This window comes from Bombina bombina, chromosome 1 (assembly GCF_027579735.1).
Source record: "Bombina bombina isolate aBomBom1 chromosome 1, aBomBom1.pri, whole genome shotgun sequence".
In the NCBI taxonomy this organism is placed as follows: domain Eukaryota; kingdom Metazoa; phylum Chordata; class Amphibia; order Anura; family Bombinatoridae; genus Bombina; species Bombina bombina.
The window spans coordinates 362,567,822-362,593,518 of record NC_069499.1 but is presented as its reverse complement, the minus strand read 5'-3'; the positions used below and the strand labels follow the sequence as shown (position 1 = coordinate 362,593,518).

General features: G+C 41.1%; 1 protein-coding gene across 8 annotated transcripts in view; it reads right to left on the bottom strand.

Moving 5' to 3' along the window:
* Window positions 1–25,697, bottom strand: part of R3HDM1 (R3H domain containing 1) — a 546,502-nt gene that overhangs the window by 13,072 nt on the left and 507,733 nt on the right. For all 8 annotated transcript variants that reach the window (XM_053698247.1, XM_053698246.1, XM_053698242.1 and 5 more), the window contains 3 exons: window positions 20,675–20,819; window positions 20,364–20,446; window positions 11,996–12,080 (listed from right to left, as the gene is read on the bottom strand). In XM_053698247.1, coding sequence (XP_053554222.1) covers window positions 11,996–12,080; window positions 20,364–20,446; window positions 20,675–20,819 — 313 coding nt within the window. The remainder of the gene's footprint in view (window positions 1–11,995; window positions 12,081–20,363; window positions 20,447–20,674; window positions 20,820–25,697) is intronic.

The following is a 25,697-nucleotide window of genomic DNA, read 5'->3' as shown; positions in this document are numbered from 1 at the left end:
GTGTAGAATGGTGTGATTAGGATACGTCATTTGTTTAACCCCATATACTGTAACCATTGTCTATAAACGTATGTGATGCCTTATAATAAACAGAACAGTGATTGGACTTTACTTGCTGGCTGTCTAAATGCTGTTCACCGAGATATCTCATCAAGTAACCCATTCAGTTCCAGGCAAAGGTGTAGAATACTGTCAAGTGATACCCCCAGCTATAAGATAACGCCTAAGAGGTGGTGCACATCAGATACAGTTATGAGATGTAAAGGAGAAGTATTTTATAAATGTTATGACAGTGTGCAATTACCTGTTGTCACAGCACTGGAGTTTTTGCTTTATACATAAACAACAGTAAACCAGCTGGAAATAAGCAACCCTATTTAGATTAATAAATTATGTTGTGAACTACATACTTTTCAGAGCTCATTGATTAGGTGAAAAATGGATACTAACATAATACATATATAGTTATTAACATATCTGAGAACTTATTGAGGGTTATTTTATGTTTAAAATTGTAGTATAGAAATTAGTAAATTCATGCTTACCTGATAAATTAATTTCTTCTATGGTACGACGAGTCCACGGATTCATCCTTTACTTGTGGGATATTATCCTCCTGCTAACAGGAAGTGGCAAAGAGCACCACAGCAGAGCTGTCTATATAGCTCCTCCCTTAGCTCCACCCCCCAGTCATTCGACCGAAGGTACAGGAAGAAAAAGGAGAAACTACAAGGTGCAGAGGTGACTGAAGTTTAAAATCAAAAAAATATACTCTGTCTTAAAATGACAGGGCGGGCCGTGGACTCGTCGTACCATAGAAGAAATTAATTTATCAGGTAAGCATAAATTTACTTTTCTTCTATAAGGTACGACGAGTCCACGGATTCATCCTTTACTTGTGGCATACAATACCAAAGCTACAGGACACGGATGAACGGGAGGGACAAGACAGATGGTTAAACAGAAGGCACCACTGCTTGAAGAATTTTTCTCCCAAAAATAGCCTCCGAAGAAGCAAAAGTATCAAATTTGTAAAATTTGGAAAAGGTATGAAGCGAAGACCAAGTCGCAGCCTTACAAATCTTTGGTTGCTTGCAAGTAAAACTTCAAAGCACGAACCACGTCCAAGTTGTGCAAAAGACGTTCCTTCTTAGAGGAAGGATTAGGACACAGAGAAGGAACAACAATTTCCTGATTGATATTCCTATTAGTAACAACCTTAGGAAGGAATCCAGGTTTGGTACGCAAAACCACCTTATCAGCATGGAAAACAAGATAAGGCAAGTCGCATTGCAATGCAGATAATTCAGAAACTTTTCGAGCCGAAGAGATGGCAACTAAAAACAGAACTTTCCAACAAAGAAGCTTAATATCTATGGAATGCATAGGTTCAAACGGAACCCCTTGAAGAACTTTAAGAACTAAATTCAAACTCCATGGCGGAGCAACAGGTTTAAACAGAGGCTTGATTCTAACTAAAGCCTGACAGACTGAACGTCTGGAACATCTGCCAGACGCTTGTGCAGTAGAATTGATAAGGCAGATATCTGTCCCTTTAAGGAACTAGCTGATAGCCCCTTCTCCAATCCTTCTTGGAGAAAGGACAAAATCCTAGGAATCCTGATCTTACTCCATGAGTAGCCTTTGGATTCGCACCAATAAAGATATTTACGCCATATCTTATGATAAATTTTCCTAGTGACAGGCTTTTGAGTCTGAATCAAGGTATCTATGACCGACTCAGAGAAACCCCGCTTGGAAAAAATCAAGCGTTCAATCTCCAAGCAGTCAGCCGCAGAGAAAATAGATTTGGATGCTGGAACGGACCTTGAATCAGAAGGTCCTGTCTCAGTGGCAGAGTCCATGGTGGAAGAGATGACATGTCCACCAGGTCAGCATACCAAGTCCTGCGTGGCCACGCAGGTGCTATCAAAATCACAGAAGCTCTCTCCTGTTTGATTCTGGCAATCAAACGAGGAAGGAGAGGAAATGGTGGAAACACATAAGCCAGGTTGAAGACCAGGGTACTGCTAGAGCATCTATCAGTACTGCCTGAGGATCCCTTGACCTGGACCAGTAACAAGGAAGTTTGGCGTTCTGACGAGACGCCATCAGATCCAATTATGGTGTGCCCCATTGCTGAATCAATTGTGCAAACACCTCCGGATGGAGTTCCCACTCCCCCGGATGAAAAGTCTGACGACTTAGAAAATCCACTTCCCAGTTCTCCACTCCTGGGATATAGATTGCTGATAAATGGCAAGAGTGAGTCTCTGCCCATCTAATTATTTTGGTAACCTCTATCATCGCTAGAGAACTCTTTGTTCCCCCCTGATGATTGATATATGCTAGTCGTGATATTGTCCGACTGGAATCTTATGAATCTGGCCGAAGCCAGCTGAGGCCACGCCAGAAGCACGTTGAATATCGCTCTAAGTTCTAGAATATTTATTGGGAGGAGAGCCTCCTCCTGAGTCCACAAACCCTGTGCTTTCAGGGAATTCCAGACTGCACCCCAGCCCAATAGGCTGGCGTCCGTCGTCACTATGACCCATGCTGGCCTGCGGAAGCCACTGACTGCCGAGGAATGGAATGAAGAGCTCGGCAGATGGTTAAAATCTTTGATTTCCTGACCTCCGTCAGAAAAATTTTCATGTCCACCGAATCTATCAGAGTTCAAAGGAAAGGAACTCTTGTGAGAGGGGTAAGTGAACTCTTTTTTACGTTCACCTTCCACCCGTGAGATCTTAGAAAAGCCAACACGATGTCCGTGTGAGACTTGGCTAGTTGGTAAGTCGACACCTGAATTAAGATATCGATATAAGGTGCCACAGCTATGCCCCGCGGCCTTAGAAACCGCCAGAAGGGACCCTAGCACCTTTGTGAAAATTCTGGGAGCTGTGGCCAACCCGAAGGGAAGAGCCACAAACTGGTGATGCTTGTCCAGAAAGGTGAACCTGAGGAACTGGTGATGATCTTTGTGGATAGGGATGTGTAGATACACATCCTTTAAGTCCACGGTGGTCATATATTGACCCTCCTGGATCATTGGTAAAATAGTCCGAATGGTCTCCATCTTGAAGGATGGGACTCTGAGGAATTTGTTTAGGATCTTGAGATCTAAAATTGGTCTGAAGGTTCCCTCTTTTTTGGGAACCACAAACAGATTGGAGTAGAACCCCTGTCCCTGTTCTGTCTTCGGAACTGGGCAGATCACTACCATGGTATATAGGTCTTCTACACAGCGTAAGAACGCCTCTCTGTCTGGTTTACAGACAATTGAGAAAGATGGAATCTCCCCCTTGGAGGAGAATCTTTGAAATCTAGAAGATACCCCTGGGTTACAATTTCTAAAGCCCAGGAGTCCTAAACGTCTTTTGCCAAAGCCTGAGCAAAGAGAGAAAGTCTGCCCCCTACTAGATCCGGTCTCGGATCGGGGGCTACCCCTTCATGCTGTCTTGGTGGCAGCAGCAGGCTTCTTGGCCTGTTTACCCTTGTTCCAAGTCTGGTTAGGTCTCCAGACTGACGTGGATTGAGCAAAATTCCCACCTTGCTTTGCAGCAGGGGAAGAGGTAGAGGGACCCCCTTTGAAGTTTCGAAAGGAACGAAAATTATTTTGTTTGGTCCTGTCTAATCCGGAGGAAGGGCATGGCCTTTCCCTCCAGTGATGTCTGAAATGATCTCTTTCAGTTCAGGCCCGAATAGGGTCTTACCCTTGAAAGGGATGGCTAAAAGCTTAGATTTTGATGACACATCAGCAGACCAGGACCTAAGCCATAACGCTCTACGCGCTAAAATGGCAAAACCTGAATTCTTCGCCGCTAATTTAGCCAGTTGAAAAGCGGCATCTGTAATGAAAGAATTAGCTAGCTTGAGAGCCCTAATTCTATCCAGAATATCATCTAATGGGGTCTCAACCTGAAGAGCCTCCTCCAGAGCCTCGAACCAAAAAGCAGCTGCAGTAGTTACAGGAACAATGCACGCTATAGGTTGGAGAAGAAAACCCTGATGAACAAATATTTTCTTTAGGAGACCCTCTAATTTTTTATCCATAGGATCTTTGAAAGCACAACTGTCCTCAATAGGTATAGTTGTACGCTTAGCCAGGGTAGAAATAGCTCCCTCCACCTTAGGGACCCTCTGCCACAAGTCCCGCACGGTGTCTGATATGGGAAACATTTTCTTAAAAGTAGGAGGGGGAGCAAACGGAATACCTGGTCTATCCCACTCCTTGGTAACAATGTCCGAAATCCTCTTAGGGACTGGAAAAATATCAGTGTAGGCAGGAACCTCTAGAAATCTGTTCATTTTACACAATTTCTCTGGAACTACAATAGGGTCACAATCATCCAGAGTCGCTAAAACCTCCCTGAGCAATAAGCGGAGGTGTTCTAGTTTAAATTTATTAGCCGTCATATCTGAGTCTGTCTGAGGGAACATCTTTCCTGAATCAGAAATCTCTCCCTCAGACAGCAAATCCCTCACCCCCAACTCAGAACATTGTGAGGGTACATCGGATATGGCTAATAAAGCGTCAGATGGCTCAGTATTTGTTCTCACACCAGACCTACTGTGCTTCTCCTGCAACCCAGGCAGCTTAGATAAAACCTCTGTGGTAGTATTCATAACTGCGGCCATATCTTGCAGGGTGAAAGAATTAGATGCACTAGAAGTACTTGGCGTCGCTTGTGCGGGTGTTAATGGTTGTGACACTTGGGGAGAATTAGATGGCAAAACCCTATTCCCTTCTGACTGAGAATCATCCTGCGACCTACTTTTAGTAGCTAAAATATGTTCTTTGCAATTTATTGACCTTTCAGTGCATGAGGGACACATTCTAAGTGGGGGTTCCACAATGGCTTCTAAACATATTGAACAATGACTTTCTTCAATGTCAGACATGTTGAACAGGCTAGTAATGACTACAAACAAGCATGAAAACACTTTATTTAGTGAAAAAATAATCTTAAAAAACGGTACTGCGCCTTTAAGAGAAAAAAAGCATACACGTTCTGCAAAACTGCTTTAAAATGCACCAAATTTTTCAAATTTTTGCAAGCAGACTCAATATGTTTAGTTAAGTTTGCCCCACAAGGAAATTTAACCCCTTAATGTGCAAACCGGATTGAAATTAGGCCTAAATCCGGAAAAAACACCCCCAGCACCTTGCCACAGCCCTGCTGTGGCGCCTACCTGCCCTCAGGGATAGTAAATATGGGGTTAAAGCTTCGATTTGGCCCAAAACATCCACAAGGGCCCTCAGGAGTTGGAGCTTGCTGAGTGAAAACAACTGCGCATCTGAGGCGCGAATAGGCCCCACCCATCTCACTAGATGTCTCTACAGCCTCAAAGAACCGCACCAGAGCGGTTTTAAACTAGCCACGTAGTAGCAAAGAGAGCACCACAACAGAGCTGTCTATATAGCTCCCCCCTTAACTCCACCCCCCAGTCCTTCGACCGAAGGCCAAGGAAGAAAAGGAGAAACTATACGGTGCAGAGGTGACTAAAGTTTACATAAAAAATATTATCTGTCTTGAATAGACAGGGCGAGCCGTGGACTCGGTACATCGCAAAAGAAAGTCACTGCTTGCAAAACCTCTCCCCCAAAAATAGCCTCCGAAGAAGCAAAAGTATAAAATTTGTAAAATTTTGAAAAAGGTATTTAGCGAAGACCAAGTCGCAGCCTTACAAATCTGTTCAACAGAAGCATCATTTTTAAAAGCCCATGTGGAAGTTACCGCTCTAGTAGAATGAGCTGTAATCCTTTCAGGAGGCTGCTGTCCAGCAGTCTCATAAGCCATACGGATGATGCTTTTCAGCCAAAAGGAAAGAGTAGTCGCCGTAGCCTTTTGACCCCTACGCTTTCCAGAATAGACAACAAACAAAGAAGATGTTTGACGAAAATCTTTGGTTGCCTGAAAATAAAATTTCAAAGCACGAACCACGTCCAAGTTGTACAACAGACATTCCTTCTTACAAGAAGGATTAGGACACAGAGAAGGAACAACAATTTCTTGATTGATATACCTGTTAGTAACAACCTTAGGTAGGAACCCAGGCTTGGTACGCAAAACCACCTTATCAGCATGGAACACCAGATAAGGTGAGTCACATTGTAGTGCAGATAGTTCAGAAACTCTTCGAGCTGAAGAGATAGCAACTAGGAACAAAACTTTCCAAGATAAAAGCTTAATATCTATGGAATGCATGGGTTCAAACGGAACCCCCTGAAGAACTCTAAGAACTAAATTTAGACTCCATGGCGGAGCAATAGGTTTAAACACAGGCTTAATTCTAACTAAAGCCTGACAAAAAGCCTGAACGTCTGGAACATCTGCCAGACGCTTGTGCAACAAAATAGACAGAGCAGATATCTGTCCCTTTAGGGAACTAGCTGATAATCCTTTCTCCAATCCCTCTTGGAGAAAAGACAAAATCCTAGGAATCCTGAGTTTACTCCAGTAGCCTTTGGATTCGCACCAAAAAAGATATTTACGCCATATCTTATGATAAATTTTCCTGGTAACAGGCTTTCGAGCCTGAATCAAGGAATTTATGACTGACTCAGAGAAACCCCGCTTTGATAGAATCAAGCGTTCAATCTCCAAGAAGTCAGTTGCAGAGAAATTAGATTTGTATGCTTGAATGGACCTTGAATCAGAAGGTCCTGTCTCAATGGCAGAGACCATGGTGGAAGGGATGACATGTCCACCAGGTCTGCATACCAAGTCCTGCGTGGCCACGCAGGCGCTATCAAAATCACTGACGCTCTCTCCTGTTTGATTCTGGCAATCAGACGTGGAAGGAGAGGGAAAGGTGGAAACACATAAGCCAGGTCGAACGACCAGGGTACTGATAGAGCATCGATCAGTACAGCCTGAGGATCCCTTGACCTGGAGCCGTAACGAGGAAGTTTGGCGTTCTGACGAGATGCCATCAGATCCAACTCCGGTGTGCCCCATAGCCGCACCAGCTGAGCAAACACCTCCGGATGGAGTCCCCACTCCCCAGGATGAAAAGTCTGACGACTTAGAAAATCTGCCTCCCAGTTCTCTACACCTGGGATATAGATCGCTGACAGATGGCATGAGTGAGCTTCTGCCCATTGGATTATCCTTGACAACTCTATCATCGCTAAGGAACTCTTTGTTCCGCCCTGATGATTGATATAAGCCACAGTCGTGATGTTGTCCGACTGAAACCTGATGAATCTGGCCAAAGCCAGCTGAGGCCATGCCTGGAGAGCATTGAATATCGCTCTTAATTCCAGAATATTTATCGGTAGGAGAGCCTCCTCCCGAGTCCACAAACCCTGAGCTTTCAGGGAATTCCAGACTGCACCCCAGCCCAGTAGTCACTATAACCCATTCTGGCCTGCGGAAACACATTCCCTGGCACAGATGATCCTGTGACAACCACCAAAGAAGAGAGTCTCTGGTCTCTTGATCCAGATTTATCTGAGGAGATAAATCCGCAAAATCCCCATTCCACTGATTGAGCATGCATAGTTGCAGTGGTCTGAGATGCAAGGGAGCAAACGGAACTATGTCCATTGCCGCTACCATTAGTCCGATTACCTCCATACACTGAGCCACTGACGGCCGAGGAATGGAATGAAGAGCTCGGCAGGTGGACAAAATCTTTGATTTCCTGACCTCCGTCAGAAAATTTTTCATGTCCACCGAGTCTATCAGAGTCCCTAGAAATGAAACTCTTGTGAGGGGGAAAGAGAACTCTTTTTTACGTTCACTTTCCACCCGTGAGACCTTAGAAAGGCCAACACTAAGTCCGTGTGAGACTTTTGGAAGGATGACGCTTGAATTAGAATGTCGTCTAGAGAAGGCGCCACTGCTATGCCCCGTGACCTTAGAACCGCCAGAAGGGACCCTAGCACCTTCGTGAAGATTCGTGGCGTCGTGGCCAACCTGAAAGGAAGAGCCACAAACTGATAATGCTTGCCAGAAAGGCGAACCTGAGGAACTGGTGATGATCTTTGTGGATAGGAATGTGTAGTTACGCATCCTTAAAGTCCACGGTGGTCATATATTGACCCTCCTGGATCAATGGAAGATAGTCCAAATGGTCTCCATCTTGAAAGATGGAACTCTTAGGAATTGGTTTAGGATCTTGAGATCCAGAATTGGTCTGAAGGTTCCCTCCTTTTTTGGAATTATAAAGAGATTGAAGTAGAACCCCTGCCCCTGTTCTGCTTTTGGAACCGGGCAGATCACTCCCATGGTAAAGAGGTCTTCTACACAGCGTAAGAAAGCCTCTCTTTTTGTCGGGTTTACAGACAATTGAGACAGATGGAACCTCCCCTTGGAGGGGAATCCTTGAAATATATAAGGTATCCCTGGGTTACAATTTCTACTGCCCAGGAATCCTGAACGTCTCTTGCCCAGGCCTGAGCAAAGAGAGAGAGAGTCTGCCCCCTACTAGATCCGGTCCCGGATCGGGGGCTACCCCTTCATGCTGACTTAGTGGCAGTAGCAGACTTTTTGGCCTGTTTACTCTTGTTCCAAGCCTGATTAGGTCTCCAGGTTGGCTTGGATTGAGCAAAGTTCACCTCTTGCTTTGCAGCAGGGGAAGAGGTAGAGGGACCACCCTTGAAGTTTTGAAAGGAACTAAAATTATTTTGTTTGGTCCTAGTCTTATTTGACTTATCCTGAGGGAGGGTATGACCCTTCCCTCCAGTAATGTCTGAAATGATCTCTTTCAATGCAGGCCCGAATAGGGTCTTACCTTTGAAAGGGATCGACAAAAGCTTAGATTTAGATGATACATCAGCTGACCAGGACTTAAGCCATAACGTTCTATGCGCTAAAATGGCAAAACCTGAATTCTTTGCCGCTAATTTAGCAAAATGAAAAGCGGCGTCTGTAATAAAAGAATTAGCCAACTTAAGAGCCTTAATTCTGTAATATCATCTAGTGGGGTCTCCATCTGAAGCGCCTCTTCTAGAGCCTCAAACCAAAAGGCAGCTGCAGTGGTTACAGGAACAATGCACGCTATAGGTTGAAAAAGAAAACCTTCATGAACAAAAATTTTCTTTAGGAGACCCTCTAATTTTTTATCCATAGGATCAATGAAAGCACAACTGTCTTCAATAGGTATAGTTGTATGCTTAGCCAGGGTAGAAATAGCTCCCTCCACCTTAGGGACCGTCTGCCATGAGTCCTTTATGGTGTCAGAAATAGGAAACATTTTCTTAAAAACAGGAGGGGGAGAGAACGGAATACCTGGTTTATCCCACTCCTTAGTAACAATGTCCGAAATCCTCTTAGGGACCGGAAACACATCAGTGTAAACAGGAACCTCTAAATATTTGTCCATTTTACACAATTTCTCTGGAACTACAATAGAGTCACAATCATCCAGAGTAGCTAAAACCTCCCTAAGCAATAAGTGGAGGTGCTCTAGCTTAAATTTAACTGCCGTCATATCTGAATCTGTCTGAGGAAACTTCTTTCCTGAATCAGAAATCTCTCCCTCAGACATCAAATCCCTACTTCAGAACATTGTGAGGGAATATCGGATACGGCTACTAAAGCATCAGAAGGCTCAGCATTTGTTCTTAACCCAGAGCTACTGCGCTTCCCTTGCAAACAAGGCAGCTTAGATAAAACCTCTGTGAGGGTAGTATTCATAACTGAAGCCATATCTTGCAAGGTGAAAGAATTAGACGCACTAGAAGTACTTGGCGTCGCTTGTGCGGGCTTTACTGGTTGAGACACTTGGGGAGAACTAGATGGCAAAGCCTGATTTCCTTCTGTCTGAGAATCATCCACAATGGCTTCTAAACAAATTGAACAATGAGTTTCCTCAGTGTCAGACATGTTTAACAGACTAGTAATAAAGCAAGCAAGCTTGGAAAACACTTTATTTAAATGAAAAAAACACAATTTGCAACAACGGTACTGTGCCTTTAAGAGAAAAAACATAATTTATGCTTACCTGATAAATTTATTTCTCTTGTAGTGTATCCAGTCCACGGATCATCCATTACTTGTGGGATATTCTCCTTCCCAACAGGAAGTTGCAAGAGGATCACCCACAGCAGAGCTGCTATATAGCTCCTCCCCTCACTGCCATATCCAGTCATTCGACCAAAACAAGCCGAGAAAGGAGAAACCATAGGGTGCAGTGGTGACTGTAGTTTAATTAAAATTTAGACCTGCCTGAAAAGGACAGGGCGGGCCGCGGACTGGATACACTACAAGAGAAATAAATTTATCAGGTAAGCATAAATTATGTTTTCTCTTGTTAAGTGTATCCAGTCCACGGATCATCCATTACTTGTGGGATACCAATACCAAAGCTAAAGTACACGGATGATGGGAGGGACAAGGCAGGAACTTAAACGGAAGGAACCACTGCCTGTAGAACCTTTCTCCCAAAAACAGCCTCCGAAGAAGCAAAAGTATCAAATTTGTAAAATTTGGAAAAAGTATGAAGCGAAGACCAAGTCGCAGCCTTGCAAATCTGTTCAACAGAGGCCTCATTTTTAAAGGCCCAGGTGGAAGCCACAGCTCTAGTAGAATGAGCTGTAATCCTTTCAGGAGGCTGCTGTCCAGCAGTCTCATAGGCTAAACGGATTATACTCCTAAGCCAAAAAGAAAGAGAGGTTGCTGAGGCCTTTTGATCTCTCCTCTGTCCAGAGTAAACAACAAACAGGTTAGATGTTTGACGAAAATCTTTAGTAGCCTCTAAGTACAACTTCAAGGCACGGACTACGTCTAGATTATGCAAAAGACGTTCCTTCTTTGAAGAAGGATTAGGACATAATGATGGAACAACAATCTCTTGATTGATATTCTTGTTAGAAACCACCTTAGGTAAAAACTTTCTCTGCAGAAAAATGACTGAACATACCTCATTGCTGTATAGCAAGAACCGTTCCTCACACTGAAGTTTTCCTGTACTCCTCAGCTCATGTGGGAACAGCAGTGGACCTTAGTTACAAATGCTAAGATCATCTTCCTCCAGGCAGAAATCTTCATCTATGTCCTGCCTGAGAGCAAATAGTACAACACCGGTACCATTTAAAATAAACTCTTGATTGAAGATAAAATAAAACTAACAGTTTAACACCTCTTCTCTTTACCCTTCCTGCTTAGAGCCAGCAAAGAGAATGACTGGGGGGTGGAGTTAAGGGGGGAGCTATATAGACAGCTCTGCTGTGGTGCTCTCTTTGCTACTTCCTGTCAGGAAGGACAATATCCCACAAGTTAGGATGAATCCATGGACAAGTTAGGATGAATCCATGCTTACCCTTATCCTCATGGGGATACTGTCAGCATTTCTGAAATACACAGTCTCTCCAGAAAAAATGACTGAACATACCTCACTGCTATATAGCATGAAAAACGTTCCTCACACTGAAGTTTCTTGTACCCCTCAGCCTCTGTGGGAACAGCACTGGATCTTAGTGCCAAATGCTAAGATCATCATCCTCCAGGCAGAAGTCTTCACCCATCTGCTGCCTGAGAGTAAATAGTACACACCGGTACCATTTAAAACAAAAAACTCTTGCTTGAAGAAATTAAAAACTAATATTTTATCACCTCTTTCACTTTACCCTTCCTAGTACTTAGAGTAAACAAAAAGAATGACTGGGGGATGGAGCTAAGGGAGGAGCTATATAGACTCATCTGCTGTGGTGCTCTTTGCCACTTCCTGTTAGCAGGAGGATAATATCCCACAAGTAAAGGATGAATCCGTGGACTTGTCGTACCTTATAGAAGAAAACAGAATTGTCAGTTAAGTGTGGAACTACTTATAGGAATAATTCATCAAAGAGGAAAACTATTCAGAACAATCTTTTGCTACACTGACTGAAAGGATTATGAATCATAAGCGATTACTTTAGCACTACATTGTGATTTGATATTTTTTAGATTTGCTCCAGGTTTCATATTAGCAATTATTTATAAATAAAAATAAATAGCATTACTGTTGGTCATTGTAGAAACTAAGAATGCATCAGAAAAACTACCTGGCTCGCCAGCACAAAGGTCTGTGGAAGCAGCTTTTCTTGCTGTTTTTTTCCCTCTATTTCCATGTCGGTGGCCAGATTGACCCTAGGGAGATGAGCAGTTAAGCACCAGCCTTACAATCATATTAAAAATATGCCTTAAATCTTAAAGGGACACAATACCCAAACATTGAAGCAATTTAAAATAAAGCAGCGTAGTCTTAAAAAGCAGACTAGAAAATATCATCTGAACATATATATGTAAAAAAGAAGTATTCAGACACCACTGTAAAGAAAATTTAAGCAGACAATCAGGATGCCAGTCGGAGGACTTGCAAGGGAGTGTGCATCTGCAATGTGCAGCACAGTCATGATATTTACCTATGAAATTTGAGTGAAATCTTACAAGATCACAGCAAAGTAAAGCATGACATCAGTACTGCTGATGGACTATTTATTTTGTCTTTTTTTCAACTTTTAGCTGGTAACTGTTCACATAGCACTTACTCTGGTGAGCTGAAGAGATTTTGAGTTAAAATGTCTTCTCTTTTTACATAGAGATGTTCAGGTGATATTGCATTGTCAGCTTTTTCAGTTACGCTGCATAACTTTTAAGTGACTTAGCATATGAGTATGTCCTTTTAATAAGACAATTTAAAACAAGGACCTTAAAAAACACCTTCATGACAATCATTAACTTAGAAATAATTTATAATTTTTTTCTGTGGTACATGAAGGAGACCACATATAAACCACATTTTGTAAAATTAAATGTTACCAAATTATTTTTGGTTCATAATACATTTTATATTTTCCAACTGGATCCCTGAGTTTTGGTTTAGATTTCAGGCAACTTGAAATCTACCCAACCTCTATCAACATCTCCTGGATTTTCAGAAATAAATGGGACAAGTCAACAAAGGAATACAGAGCTATTTAATACCAGCTAGTGGATGTAGAAAGGACCATAATGCTCAACAAATACTTCAGAGTATATAATAAAAAAAAACAAAATTTATGCTTACCTGATAAATTTATTTCTCTTGTGGTGTATCCAGTCCACGGATCATCCATTACTTGTGGGATATTCTCCTTCCCAACAGGAAGCTGCAAGAGGATCACCCACAGCAGAACTGTCTATATAGCTCCTCCCCTAACTACCACTCCCAGTCATTCGACCGAAGACAAGCAAGAGAAAGGAGAAACTATAGGGTGCAGTGGTGACTGTAGTTTAAAAATAAAACACACCTGCCTTAAAATGACAGGGCAGGCCGTGGACTGGATACACCACAAGAGAAATACATTTATCAGGTAAGCATAAATTTTATTTTCTCTTGTAAGGTGTATCCAGTCCACGGATCATCCATTACTTGTGGGATACCAATACCAAAGCTATAGGACACGGATGAAGGGAGGGACAAGGCAGGTGCTTAAACAGAAGGCACCACTGCCTGCAAGACCTTTCTCCCAAAAATAGCCTCCGAAGAAGCAAAAGTATCAAATTTATAGAATTTTGAAAAAGTATGAAGCGAAGACCAAGTCGCCACCTTACAAATCTGTTCAACAGAAGCCTAATTTTTAAAAGCCTATGTGGAAGCTACCGCTCTAGTAGAATTAGCTGTAATCCTTTCAGGAGGCTGCTGGCCAGCAGTCTCATAAGCTAAGCGTATTATACTCCTTAGCTAAAAAGAAAGAGAAGTTGCCGAAGCCTTTTGGCCTCTCCTCAGTCCAGAGTAGACAACAAACAATGCAGATGTTGGACGAAAATCTTTAGTAGCTTATAAATAAAACTTTAAAGCACGAACCACGTCAAGATTGTGTAAAAGACGTTCCTTCTTTGAAGAAGGATTAGGACACAGTGACGGTACAACAATCTCCTGATTGATATTTTTATTAGATACCACCGTAGGTAGAAAACCAGGTTTGGTACGTAACACTACCTTATCTGCATGAAAAATGAGATAAGGGGAATCACATTGTAAAGCAGATAACTCCGAAACTCTTCGAGCCGAGGAGATAGCTACTAAAAACAGAACTTTCCAAGATAAGAGCTTAATATCTATGGAATGCAAAGGTTCAAACGGAAACCCTTGAAGAACCTTAAGAACTAAATTTAAACTCCAAGGCGGAGCAACAGGTTTAAACACAGGCTTGATTCTGACTAAAGCCTGACAAAACGCCTGCACGTCTGGAACCTCAGCCAGACGTTTGTGCAAAAGAATAGACAGAGCAGAAGTCTGTCCCTTTAAGGAACTAGCTGACAAACCCTTCTCCAATCCTTCTTGGAGAAAAGATAATATCCTAGGAATCCTGACCTTACTCCATGAGTAACCCTTGGATTCACACCAATGAAGATATTTACACCATATCATATGATAGATTTTCCTGGTGACAGGCTTTTGCACCTGTATTAAGGTATCAACGACCGACTTAGAGAAACCACGCTTTGATAAAATCAAGCGTTCAATCTCCAAGCAGTCAGCCGCAGAGAAATTAGATTTGGATGGTTGAAAGGACCCTGAAGTAGAAGGTCCTGTCTCAGAGGCAGAGTCCATGGTGGAAAGGATGACATGTCCACCAGATCTGCATACCAAGTCCTGCGTGGCCACGCAGGTGCTATCAAAATCACAGATGCTCTCTCCTGCTTGACCTTGGCAATCAGACGAGGGAGCAGCGGAAACGGTGGAAACACATAAACCAGGTTGAAGGACCAAGGCGCTGCTAGAGCATCTATCAGCGCTGCCTTGGGATCCCTGGACTTGAATCCGTAACAAGGAAGCTTGGCGTTCTGGAAAGACACCATTAGATCCAGTTCTGGTTTGCCCCAACGTTGAATCAACTGTGCAAACACCTCCGGATGGAGCTCCCACTCCCCCAGATGAAAAGTCTGTCGACTTAGAAAATCTGCCTCCCAGTTCTCTACTCCTGGAATATGGACAGCTGATAGATGGCAAGAGTGAATCTCTGCCCATCGAATTATCTTTGAAACCTCCAACATCGCTAGGGAACTCCTTGTTCCCCCTTGATGGTTGATGTAAGCTACAGTCTTGATGTTGTCCGACTGAAATCTGATGAACCTCACTGCCGATAGCTGAGGCCAAGCCTGAAGAGCATTGAATATCGCTCTTAGTTCCAGAATGTTTATCGGAAGGAGTGCCTCCTCCTGAGTCCACGACCCCTGAGCCTTCAGAGAGTTCCAGACTGTACCCCAGCCCAGAAGGCTGGCATCTGTTGTTACTATTGTCCAATCTGGCCTGCGGAAGGTCATACTTTTGGACAGATGGACCGGAGATAGCCACCAGAGAAGAGAATCCCTGGTCTCTTGATCCAGATTTAGTAGAGGGGACAGTGTAATCCCCATTCCACTGACTGAGCATGCAGAGATGCAGCGGTCTGAGATGTAGGCAGGCAAACGGAACTATGTCCATTGCCGCTACCATTAAGCCGATTACTTCCATACACTGAGCCACCGAAGGGCGAGAAGTAGAATAAAGAACACGGCAGGAATTTAGAAGTTTGGACAACCTGGCCTCTGTCAGGTAAATCCTCATTTCTACAGAATCTATCAGAGTTCCCAGGAAGGAAACTCTTGTGAGAGGGGATAGAGAACTCTTTTTTTCGTTCACTTTCCACCCATGAGACCTTAGGAATGCCAGAACAATGTCCGTATGGGACTTGGCAATTTGGAAATTCGACGCCTGTATCAGAATGTCGTCTAAGTAAGGGGCTACTGCTATGCCCCGCGGCCTTAGGACCGCCAGAAGTGACCCCAGAACCTTCGTAAAGATTCTTGGTGCCGTAGCTAACCCAAAGGGAAGAGCCACAAACTGGTAATGCCTGTCTAGGAAGGCGAACCTGAGAAACCGATGATCTTTGTGTATCGGAATGTGAAGATAAGCATCCTTTAAGTCCACGGTAGTCATGTATTGACCCTCCTGGATCATAGGTAGGATGGTTCGAATAGTCTCCATCTTGAAAGATGGGACCCTGAGAAATTAGTTTAGGATCTTGAGATCTAAGATTGGTCTGAAGGTTCCCTCTTTCTTGGGAACCACAAACAGATTTGAATAGAAGCCTTGCCCCTGTTCTTCCTTTGGAACTGGGTGGATCACTCCCATAACTAGGAGGTCTTGAACACAATGTAAGAATGCCTCTCTCTTTATCTGGTCTGCAGATAATTGTGAGAGGTGAAATCTTCCTTTTGGGGAAGAAGCTTTGAAGTCCAGAAGATATCCCTGGGACACAATTTCCAACGCCCAGGGATCCTGGACATCTCTTGCCCAAGCCTGGGCGAAGAGAGAAAGTCTGCCCCCTACTAGATCCGTTACCGGATCGGGGGCTGATCTTTCATGCAGTCTTAGAGGCAGCAGCAGGCTTCTTGGCCTGCTTACCTTTGTTCCAAGCCTGGTTAGGTCTCCAGACCGGCTTGGACTGGGCAAAATTTCCCTCTTGTTTTGTATCAGAGGAAGTTGATGCCGTGCTCGTCTTAAAGTTTCGAAAAGGCACGAAAATTAGTTTGTTTGGTCCTTAATTTGTTAGACCTATCCTGAGGAAGGGCATGACCTTTTCCTCCAGTAATATCAGAAATTATCTCCTTCAGTCCAGGCCCGAATAGGGTCTGCCCCTTGAAGGGAATGTTGAGAAGCTTAGACTTTGAAGTAACGTCAGCTGACCAGGATTTAAGCCATAGCGCCCTACGCGCCTGAATAGCAAAACCTGAGTTCTTAGCCGTTAGTTTAGTTAAATGAACAATGGCGTCAGAAACAAATGAATTGGCTAGCTTAAGCGCTTTAAGCTTGTCAAGTATATCATCCAATGGGGTTTCTACCTGTAAGGCCTCTTCCAGAGACTCAAACCAGAAGGCCGCAGCAGCAGTGACCGTGGCAATGCATGCAAGAGGCTGGAGAATAAAACCCTGTTGAATAAACATTTTCTTAAAGGACCAGTCAATACAATAGATTTGCATAATCAACAAATGCATGATAAGAAGACAATGCAATAGCACTTAGTCTGAATTTTAAATGAGTAGTAGATTTTTTTTTAAATAAATTGCAAAGTTATGTCTATTTCCACTCCCTCTGTGCCATGTGACAGCCATCAGCCAATCACAAATGCATATACGTATATGCTGTGACTTCTTGCACATGCTCAGTAGGAGCTGGTGACTCAAAAAATGTAAATCTAAAAAGACTGTGCACATTTTGTTAATGGAAGTAAATTGGAAAGTTGTTTAAAATAACATGCTGTATCTGAATCATTTAGTTTAATTTTGACTTGAGTGTCCCTTTAAGGTAAAGCTCTAACTTTTTATCCATTAGATCTAGGAAAGCACAACTGTCCTCGACAGGGATAGTTGTACGCTTAGCTAGGGTAGAAACTGCTCCCTCCACCTTAGGGACCGTTTGCCATAAGTCCTGTGTAGCGGCATCTATTGGAAACATTTTCTTAAAAGCAGAAGGGGGAGAGAACGACACACCTGGTCTATCCCATTCCTTAGTAATAATTTCTGAAAACCTCTTAGGTATTGGAAAAACATCAGTGTAAACTGGCACTGTATAGTATTTATCCAATCTACACAATTTCTCTGGCACTATAATGGTGTCACAGTCATCCAGAGTAGCTAAAACCTCCCTGAGCAACACACGGAGGTGTTCAAGCTTAAATTTAAATGTAGACATATCAGAATCAGGTTGAAGCATCTTCCCTGAGTCAGAAAAATCACCCACAGATAGAAGCTCTCCTGCCTCAGCTTCTGCATATTATGAGGGGATATCAGACATAGCTACTAAAGCGTCAGAGTGCTCTGTATTTCTTCTAGCCCCAGAGCTGTCTCGCTTTCCTTGTAACCCTGGTAGTTTGGACAATACCGCTGTAAGGGTATGATCCATAACTGCCGCCATGTCTTGTAAAGTAAACGCCATGGGCGCACTAGATGTACTTGGCGCCTCTTGAGAGGGCGTCCCTTGAGCGGGAGTCAAAGGTTCTGACACGTGGGGCGAGTTAGTCGGCATAACTTCCCCCTTGTCAGTTTCCTCTGGTGATAAATCTTTTAAAGCCAGAATATGATCTTTATAACTTAAAGTAAAATCAGTACATTTGGTACACACAATGGCTTCTAAACATAATGAAAAGTTGTTTCCTCTATGTCAGACATGTTTAAACAGACTAGCAATGAGACCAGCAAGCTTGGAAAACACTTTAATAAATGTAAACAAGCAAAAAATAAAAACGGTACTGTGCCTTTAAGAGAAACAAAAAATGGCAGAAATTGAAAAACAGTGATAAAAAGCAGTAAATCTTACGAAATTTTTACAGTGTGTATAATAGGCTAACAGAGCATTTCACCCACTTGCAAATGGATGATTAACCCTTTAGTTTCAAAACCGGATAAAAAAACCATATAAACGTTTTTCAACAGTCACAACAAACTGCCACAGCTCTGCTGTGGCCCTACCTGCCCATACAACGACTTTGGAAGGCACAAAAACCCTTTAGAGAGGTCCTAAGTGTTCAGGGGACTCCTTCAGGGAAACTGGATGTCTCAAGCTGCAAAATCTAATGCGCATTTAGGCGCGAAAATAGGCCCCTTCCAACCTGTATTCACAGTGAGAGGGCCTAACAAAACTATCCCTAGGCAAAATCTAGCCAGCCATGTGGAAAAAACTGGGCCCCAATAAAGTTTTATCACCAATATGTAGAAAAAAACGTTTAAACACTTCCAGCAAACGTTATCTTATTTTTCAGTAATGTGAGAAAGTAATAAGAATATTACCCTTTACAGCAAGCATGATACTAGTCGTTATTAAATCACTGTAATCAGGCTTACCTTAAATAAATCCGGTATTAACAGCATTTTCTAGCATATTCATTTCTCTAGAAAAATTTTAACTGCACATACCTCATAGCTGGAGACCCTGCACGCCATTCCCCCAGCTGAAGTTACCTATCTCTTCAGTTATGTGTGAGAACAGCAATGGATCTTAGTTACAACCTGCTAAGATCATCAAAGACCACAGGCAGACTCTTCTTCAACTTTCTGCCTGAGGCTAAAATAGTACAACTCCGGTACCATTTGAAAATAACAAACTTTTGATTGAAGATAAACTAAATAAATACACCACTTCTCTCTAGCTACTTCCTTTCTTGTTGAGAGCTGCAAGAGAATGACTGGGAGTGGCAGTTAGGGGAGGAGCTATATAGACAGCTTTGCTGTGGGTGATCCTCTTGCAGCTTCCTGTTGGGAAGGAGAATATCCCACAAGTAATGGATCATCCATGGACTGGATACACCTTACAAGAGAAATAATAATTCTACAATATGGGAATGGGAGGTATTGAAGCGGGGCATTAAGAAGATATGGTCACAAGGAACAGAAATGTAATTATTCTATGGCACCATGGTTTTCCCTTCAGTAATATTTATACTAAATGGCTCAAGACTGCTTTTATTAATTTAGTTCTATATAAAATGTACTAATAAAAGATTAAAGGGACACCGAACCCAATTTTTTTTTCTTTCGTGATTCAGATAGAGCATGCAATTTTAAACAACTATTTAATTTACTCCTATTATCTATTTTTCTTTGTTCTCTTGCTATCTTTATTTGAAAAAGGTATCTAAGCTAAGGAGCCAGACAATTTTTGGTTCAGTACACTGGACAGCACTTGTGTATTGGTGGGTGAATTTATCCACCAATCAGCAAGAACAACCCAGGTTGTTCACCAAAAATGGGCCGACATGTAAACTTACATTCTTGCTTTTCAAATAAAGATACCAAGAGAACAAAAAAAAAAAAAAATGAAAATAGGAGTTAGAGCATGCAATTTTAAGCAACTTTTTATCTGAATCACGAAAGAACAAATTTAGGTTCAGTGTCCCTTTAATATTTGGTAATAAAACGCTAATAATTTAAAGGAATACTAACGCAAAATTTTTCCTTTCATGATTCAGATAGAGCATGCAATATTAAGCAACTTTCTAATTTACTCCTATTATCATTTTTTTGTTGTTCTCTTGGTATCTTTAATTGAAAAGCAGGAATAAAAGCTTAGGAGCAGGCCCATTTTAGGTTCAGCACCTGGGTAATTCCTGCTGATTGGTGGCTAAATGTAGCCACCAATCAGCAAGCGCTATCCAGGGTGATGAACCAAAAATTTTAGTATCCCTTTAAGGAAGGCTTATATTCTAAAATGTTGATTCAGGCTATGACATTATGTGCAACTGACAGATGTATTGAGAAGGAAGAGAGTTGTGTTAGTCTATGTTGTTCCAGAGAAAACAAACAGAACCTTAGTACTACTACTGTACAAGACAAACTTGGAAAGAGGACTACAGTTCTTCCTTTTGCTGCAATGAATAACAAATATTGCAGAGCACATTTCATAACAACCTGCTGACTTGTAACGTGTCCGTGAACTACATGAGGAGCATTATATTGTAAAGGCTGACCAAGTAACGGGTATCTTGTATCACCTGCCAAACAAAAGAAAGGACAAAAGATAATAAATATACATGCATAGAAAACGGCTATTAAAATAGTCTAAATAATAGTTTTAATATATTCATTTTGACCTAAAGAATAAGAATTGCTACTATAGTTTGTTCTAAGACAATACAAAGTATCGGCAATAGCAAATAAATTGAGGTGGTTCATTTTAAAAGCATCCTGTCAAAAACATAAAAGTCTTAAAAATGTCTTACCTTGTCCAGGAGCGAAAGGTCTTGAGAACTGAGGAACGATAGGGAGGGGTGTTAACCCTGGGTGAATGTTTTTCATATTGGTTAGATGAATAGGTAGTGGAGACTGATTTGGTGAAGTAACAGGACTGTTCAGATGTGTGCTATGCTGAAAAGAATCATTAAATTAACATCTGTTTTTTCTAAATATACAGTATCTACACAGTTGAATACATTTGTGTGGTGACATGGAAACCACAGAAACTGTCAACATATGGTAACAAATGGTGGCAATATGGATAGGAAAGACAAATGTCATTAAAAAATCTGGTAAGAGATTCATAATAAAAAATAAATAAATAAATAAAGAGCTGAATGTACTATTACAAACCAAAAAAATGAAGACAAGGCATGAGACATGTCTGTAAATATAAAAAAGGGGAATCCACTACTGACTACAAAATACTTTGCTGAACACATAAATATAGAGACATACCAGTGTAGAGCAGTAGATTGTAGTTTAGCTTTAAGTAGGCGTTTGACAGTGAAAACAAAATAATTTAATGATTTTGTATTGACTTAAATCAACAATTCTACCAACTTAACTGTTTACGGTAGTCTAAGTCTGCAGTGGGTAATAATGTGTTTAAAAAAATAGAGATAAGAAGTAGCTTAAGTCAGGGATCAGTGGTGGGCTATTCTGTTTAACATATTCATAGACATAGACAAGTTTTTAATACTCTACAGTGCAGAATTATGCATTTAACATAGAAAACAAAAAGGTTAATTATAGGTAGAATGGAACTTTGCCAAAAGCAGAGCAGGAATTATAATTATTAGACGACTTGACACAATAGAGCAGAAGATCTAGACAGTAGAAATGTTTGATTCTAAAACAAGAAAGATTAAAAAAAAAGTGAGTAAAATGCCATTTGTTAGAATCCTGTCCTATTCTGGAGACCTTGACTATAGAATGATATAAAGAACTCTTCAAAAGAAAGCTACTAGAGTGGTATAAATAGTCTAAAACATAAAACATAATAGGAAAGACACTACTAGATAATACTAGATATGTGCATTTGGATTCTTTGTTAGTATCCAAATGTGGAAGAAGGTGACGGCTCTTTTCGGAGCCAGATTTCTTCATGTGCAAATCCAGATCTTCGTGTGTTGCACTTTCATAAGGAGAAATCCGGCTCTGAAAAGAGACGTAATCTGCAAACTGCATAATACAACGACAATGCAAAAGCGCTTAGAAAAAACAATTTATGTAAGAACTTACCTGATAAATTCATTTCTTTCATAGTGACAAGAGTCCATGAGCTAGTGACGTATGGGATATACATTCCTACAAGGACGGGGCAAAGTTTTCCAAACCTCAAAATGCCTATAAATACACCTCCCACCACACTCATACCTTAGTTTAAGGTATAGCCAAGTAGTGAGGTGTAAAAAGGAGTAAAAAGTCATACAAAAAGAGGAACTGGAAAAAAATAATATGCTTTTAAACTAAAAAATCATAACCACCAAAAATAGGGTGTGTCTCAGACTCTTGCAACTATGAAATAAATTTATAACAGGTAAGTTCTTACATAAATTAAGTTTTCTTTTGTGTAAGTGACAAGAGTCCATGAGCTAGCGACGTATGGGATATAATACCCAAGAAGTGGAAATTCAGAGTCACTAGAGAGGGAGGGATAAAAATAAAAACAGCTACTTCCGCTGAAAAAATTAAATCCAAATAATAATTAAGCTTTCTTAAATTTAAAAAAACTCAAGATCATAGGCAAAATAATCAAACTGAGACAGCTGCCTGAAGAACGTTTCTATCAAAGACTGCTTCTGAAGAAGCAAATACATCAAAAATGGTAAAATTTAGTAAATGTATGCAATGGAGACCAAGTTACTGCTTTGCAAATTTGATCAAGTGAAGCTCCATTCTTGAAAGCCCAAGAAGTGGCAACTGATCTGGTAGAATGAGCTGTAATTCTCTGAGGCAAAGACTGCCCCGCCTCCAAATAAGCTTTGTGAATCAAAAGTTTCAACCAAGACGCCAAAGAAATGGCAGAGGCTTTCTGACCTTTCCTGGAAGCAGAGAAAATAACAAATAGACTAGAAGACTTTCTGAAATCCGTAGTAGCTTCAACATAGTATTTTAAAGCTCTTAAAGGGATAGTCTAGTCCAAAAAAAACTTTCATGATTCAGATAGGGCGTGTAATTTTAAACAATTTTCCAATTTACTTTTATCACAAATTTTTCTTTGTACTCTTGGTATTCTTAGTTGAAAGCTTAACCTAGGAGGTTCATATGCTAATTTCTTAGACCTTGAAGGCCGCCTCTTAAGAATGCATTTTAACAGGTTTTTCACCACTAGAGGGTGTTAGTTCATGTTTTTCATATAGATAAAACTGTGCTCATGCACGTGAAGTTACCTGGGAGCCATCACTGATTGGCTAAACTGCAAGTCTGTCAAAAGAACTGAAATAAAGGGGCGGTTTGCAGAGGCTTTACAATACAAGAGGCTATACAAGATAATTACAGAGGTAAAAAATATATAAATATAACTGTGTTGGTTATGCAAAACTGGGGAATGGGTAAAAAAGGGATTATCTATCTTTTAAAACAATAACAATTCTGGTGTAGACTGTCCCTTTAACACATCCAATGAATGTAGAGATCTCTCAAGAGAATTCTTAGGATTAGGAGACAAAGAAGGAACAACAATTTCCCTACTAATGTTGTTAGAATTCACAACTTTAGGCAAAAATTTAAACGAAGTTCGTAAAACCACTTTATCTTGATGAAATATCAAATAAGGAGACTCACAGGAGAGCCGACAACTCAAACTCTTCTAGCAGAAGAGATAGCCAAAATAAATAACACTTTCCAAGAAAGAAGTTTAATATCCTAAGAATGCGTAGGCTCGAAAGGAGGAGCCTGCAAAATCCTTAAAACCAAATTCTCTAAGGAGGAGAAATAGACTTAATAACAGGATTGATACGAACCAAAGCCTGAACAAAACAGTGAATATCAGGAAGCTTAGCAATCTTTCAATGAAATAGGACAGAATGAGCAGAGATTTGTCCCTTCAAAGTATTTTCAGACAAACCCTTATCTAAACCATCCTGAAGAAACTGTAAAATCTGAGGAATTCTAAAAGAATGCCAAGAAAAATTATGAGAGGAGCACCATGAAATATAGGTTTACCAAACCCGATAATATATCTTCCTTGAAACAGACTTATGGGCCTGTAACATAGTGTCAATTACTAAGTCAGAAAAACCTCTATGACTAAGAACTAAGCCTTCAATTTCCATACCTTCAAATTTAGAGATCCTGATGGAAAAAACGGCCTTTGAGACAGAAGGTCTGGCCTTAAAGGAAGCGACCAAGGCTGGCAACTGGACATCCGGACAAGATCCGCATACCAAAACCTGTGAGGCAATGCAGGTGCTATCAGAAACACATGAGATGAGAAACACATGAGCACCATAATGATCTTGGAAATCACCCTTGGGAGAAGAACTAGGAGGTGGAAAAATGTAAGCAGGTTGGTAAAACCAAGGAAATTCTAAGGCATCCACCATCTCTGCCTCAGGATCCTTGGACTTGGAAAGATATCTGGGAAGTTTCTTGTTCAAACGAGAAGCTATCAGATCTATTTCTGGAAGACCCTACATCAGTACAATCTGATGAAACATCTGGAGGGAGAGACCACTCCCCTGGATGCAAAATCTGATGACTGAGATAATCCGCTTCCCAATTGTCTACGCCTGGAATATAAATCGCAGGAATTAGACAAGAGTTGGACTCTGCCCAAGAAAGTATTCAAGATACTTCCTTTATGGGAGCTGTCGCTAGGCCAAATGGAAGAGCGACAAACTGGTAATGCTTGTCTAGAAAAGAGAATCTCAGAAACCAATAATGGTCTGGGTGAATTGGAACATGAAGATAAGCAACCTGTAAGTCTATTGTGGACATAAAACACCCTTGCTGAACAAAAGCCAGAGTAGTCCTTATAGTCACCATCTTGAAAGTTGGAATTCTTACAAAACGATTTAAAAGTTTCAGATCCAAAACTGGTCTGAAAGAATTCTCTCTTTGGGACAACAAATAGATTTATATAAAACCCTAAACCCTGTTCCTGTAGAGGAACTGGAACAATCACCCATGAAAGCTCTAGATCTGAAACACATTTGAGAAAAGCCTGATCTTTCACAGGATTTGTTGGAATAAGAGAAAGAATCTTCTCACATGACTTATTCTGAATCCTATTTGATACCCTTGAGACACAATAACAAAGACATAGATTTATCATCAATCTTAATAATGTCAAATATAGCATCACAAATTAAATAATTAGCATGCTGAAGAAAAAGAATAATGCTGGTCAAATCATGATCTTCTACCTGCCATGCTAAACTATCCAACTAAAATGTTGAAGCAGCAGCCACATCAGTCATTGAAATAGCAGGTCTAAGAATATAGCCAGAATGTAAATATGCTCTTACAAGATAAGATTCAATCTTCCTATCCAAAGGATCCTTAAAAGATCCCATCTTCCATAGGAATAGTAGTATGTTTGGCAAGAGTAGAAATAGCCCTATCAACCTTAGGAACTTTTCCCCAAAACTCTAAATTAGCCACAGGTAAAGGATATAACTTCTTAAACATAGGAGGAGGATTAAAAGAAGAACCAGGCTTAGACCATTCCTCAGTAATCATATCAGAAACATCATCTGGAACAGAAAAAAACTCAGGAGCAACCTTAGGTTTAAAAACAGTATTCAAACATTTATTGGCTTTATTATCAAGAGGACTAGACTCTTCAATGCCCAAAGTAACCAGAACTTCCTTCAATAAAGAACGAATATAGTAAATCTTAAACCGAAAGGAAGATTTGTCAATTTCAGAATCTGAATCAGGATCTTCTGAACCAGAAAAATCCTCATCAGCAGAGGATATTTCAGTATGCTGTTGGTCAATACAAATTTCATCAGATTTATGAGAAGTTTTAAAAGACCTTTTACGTTTATTTGAAGGCAG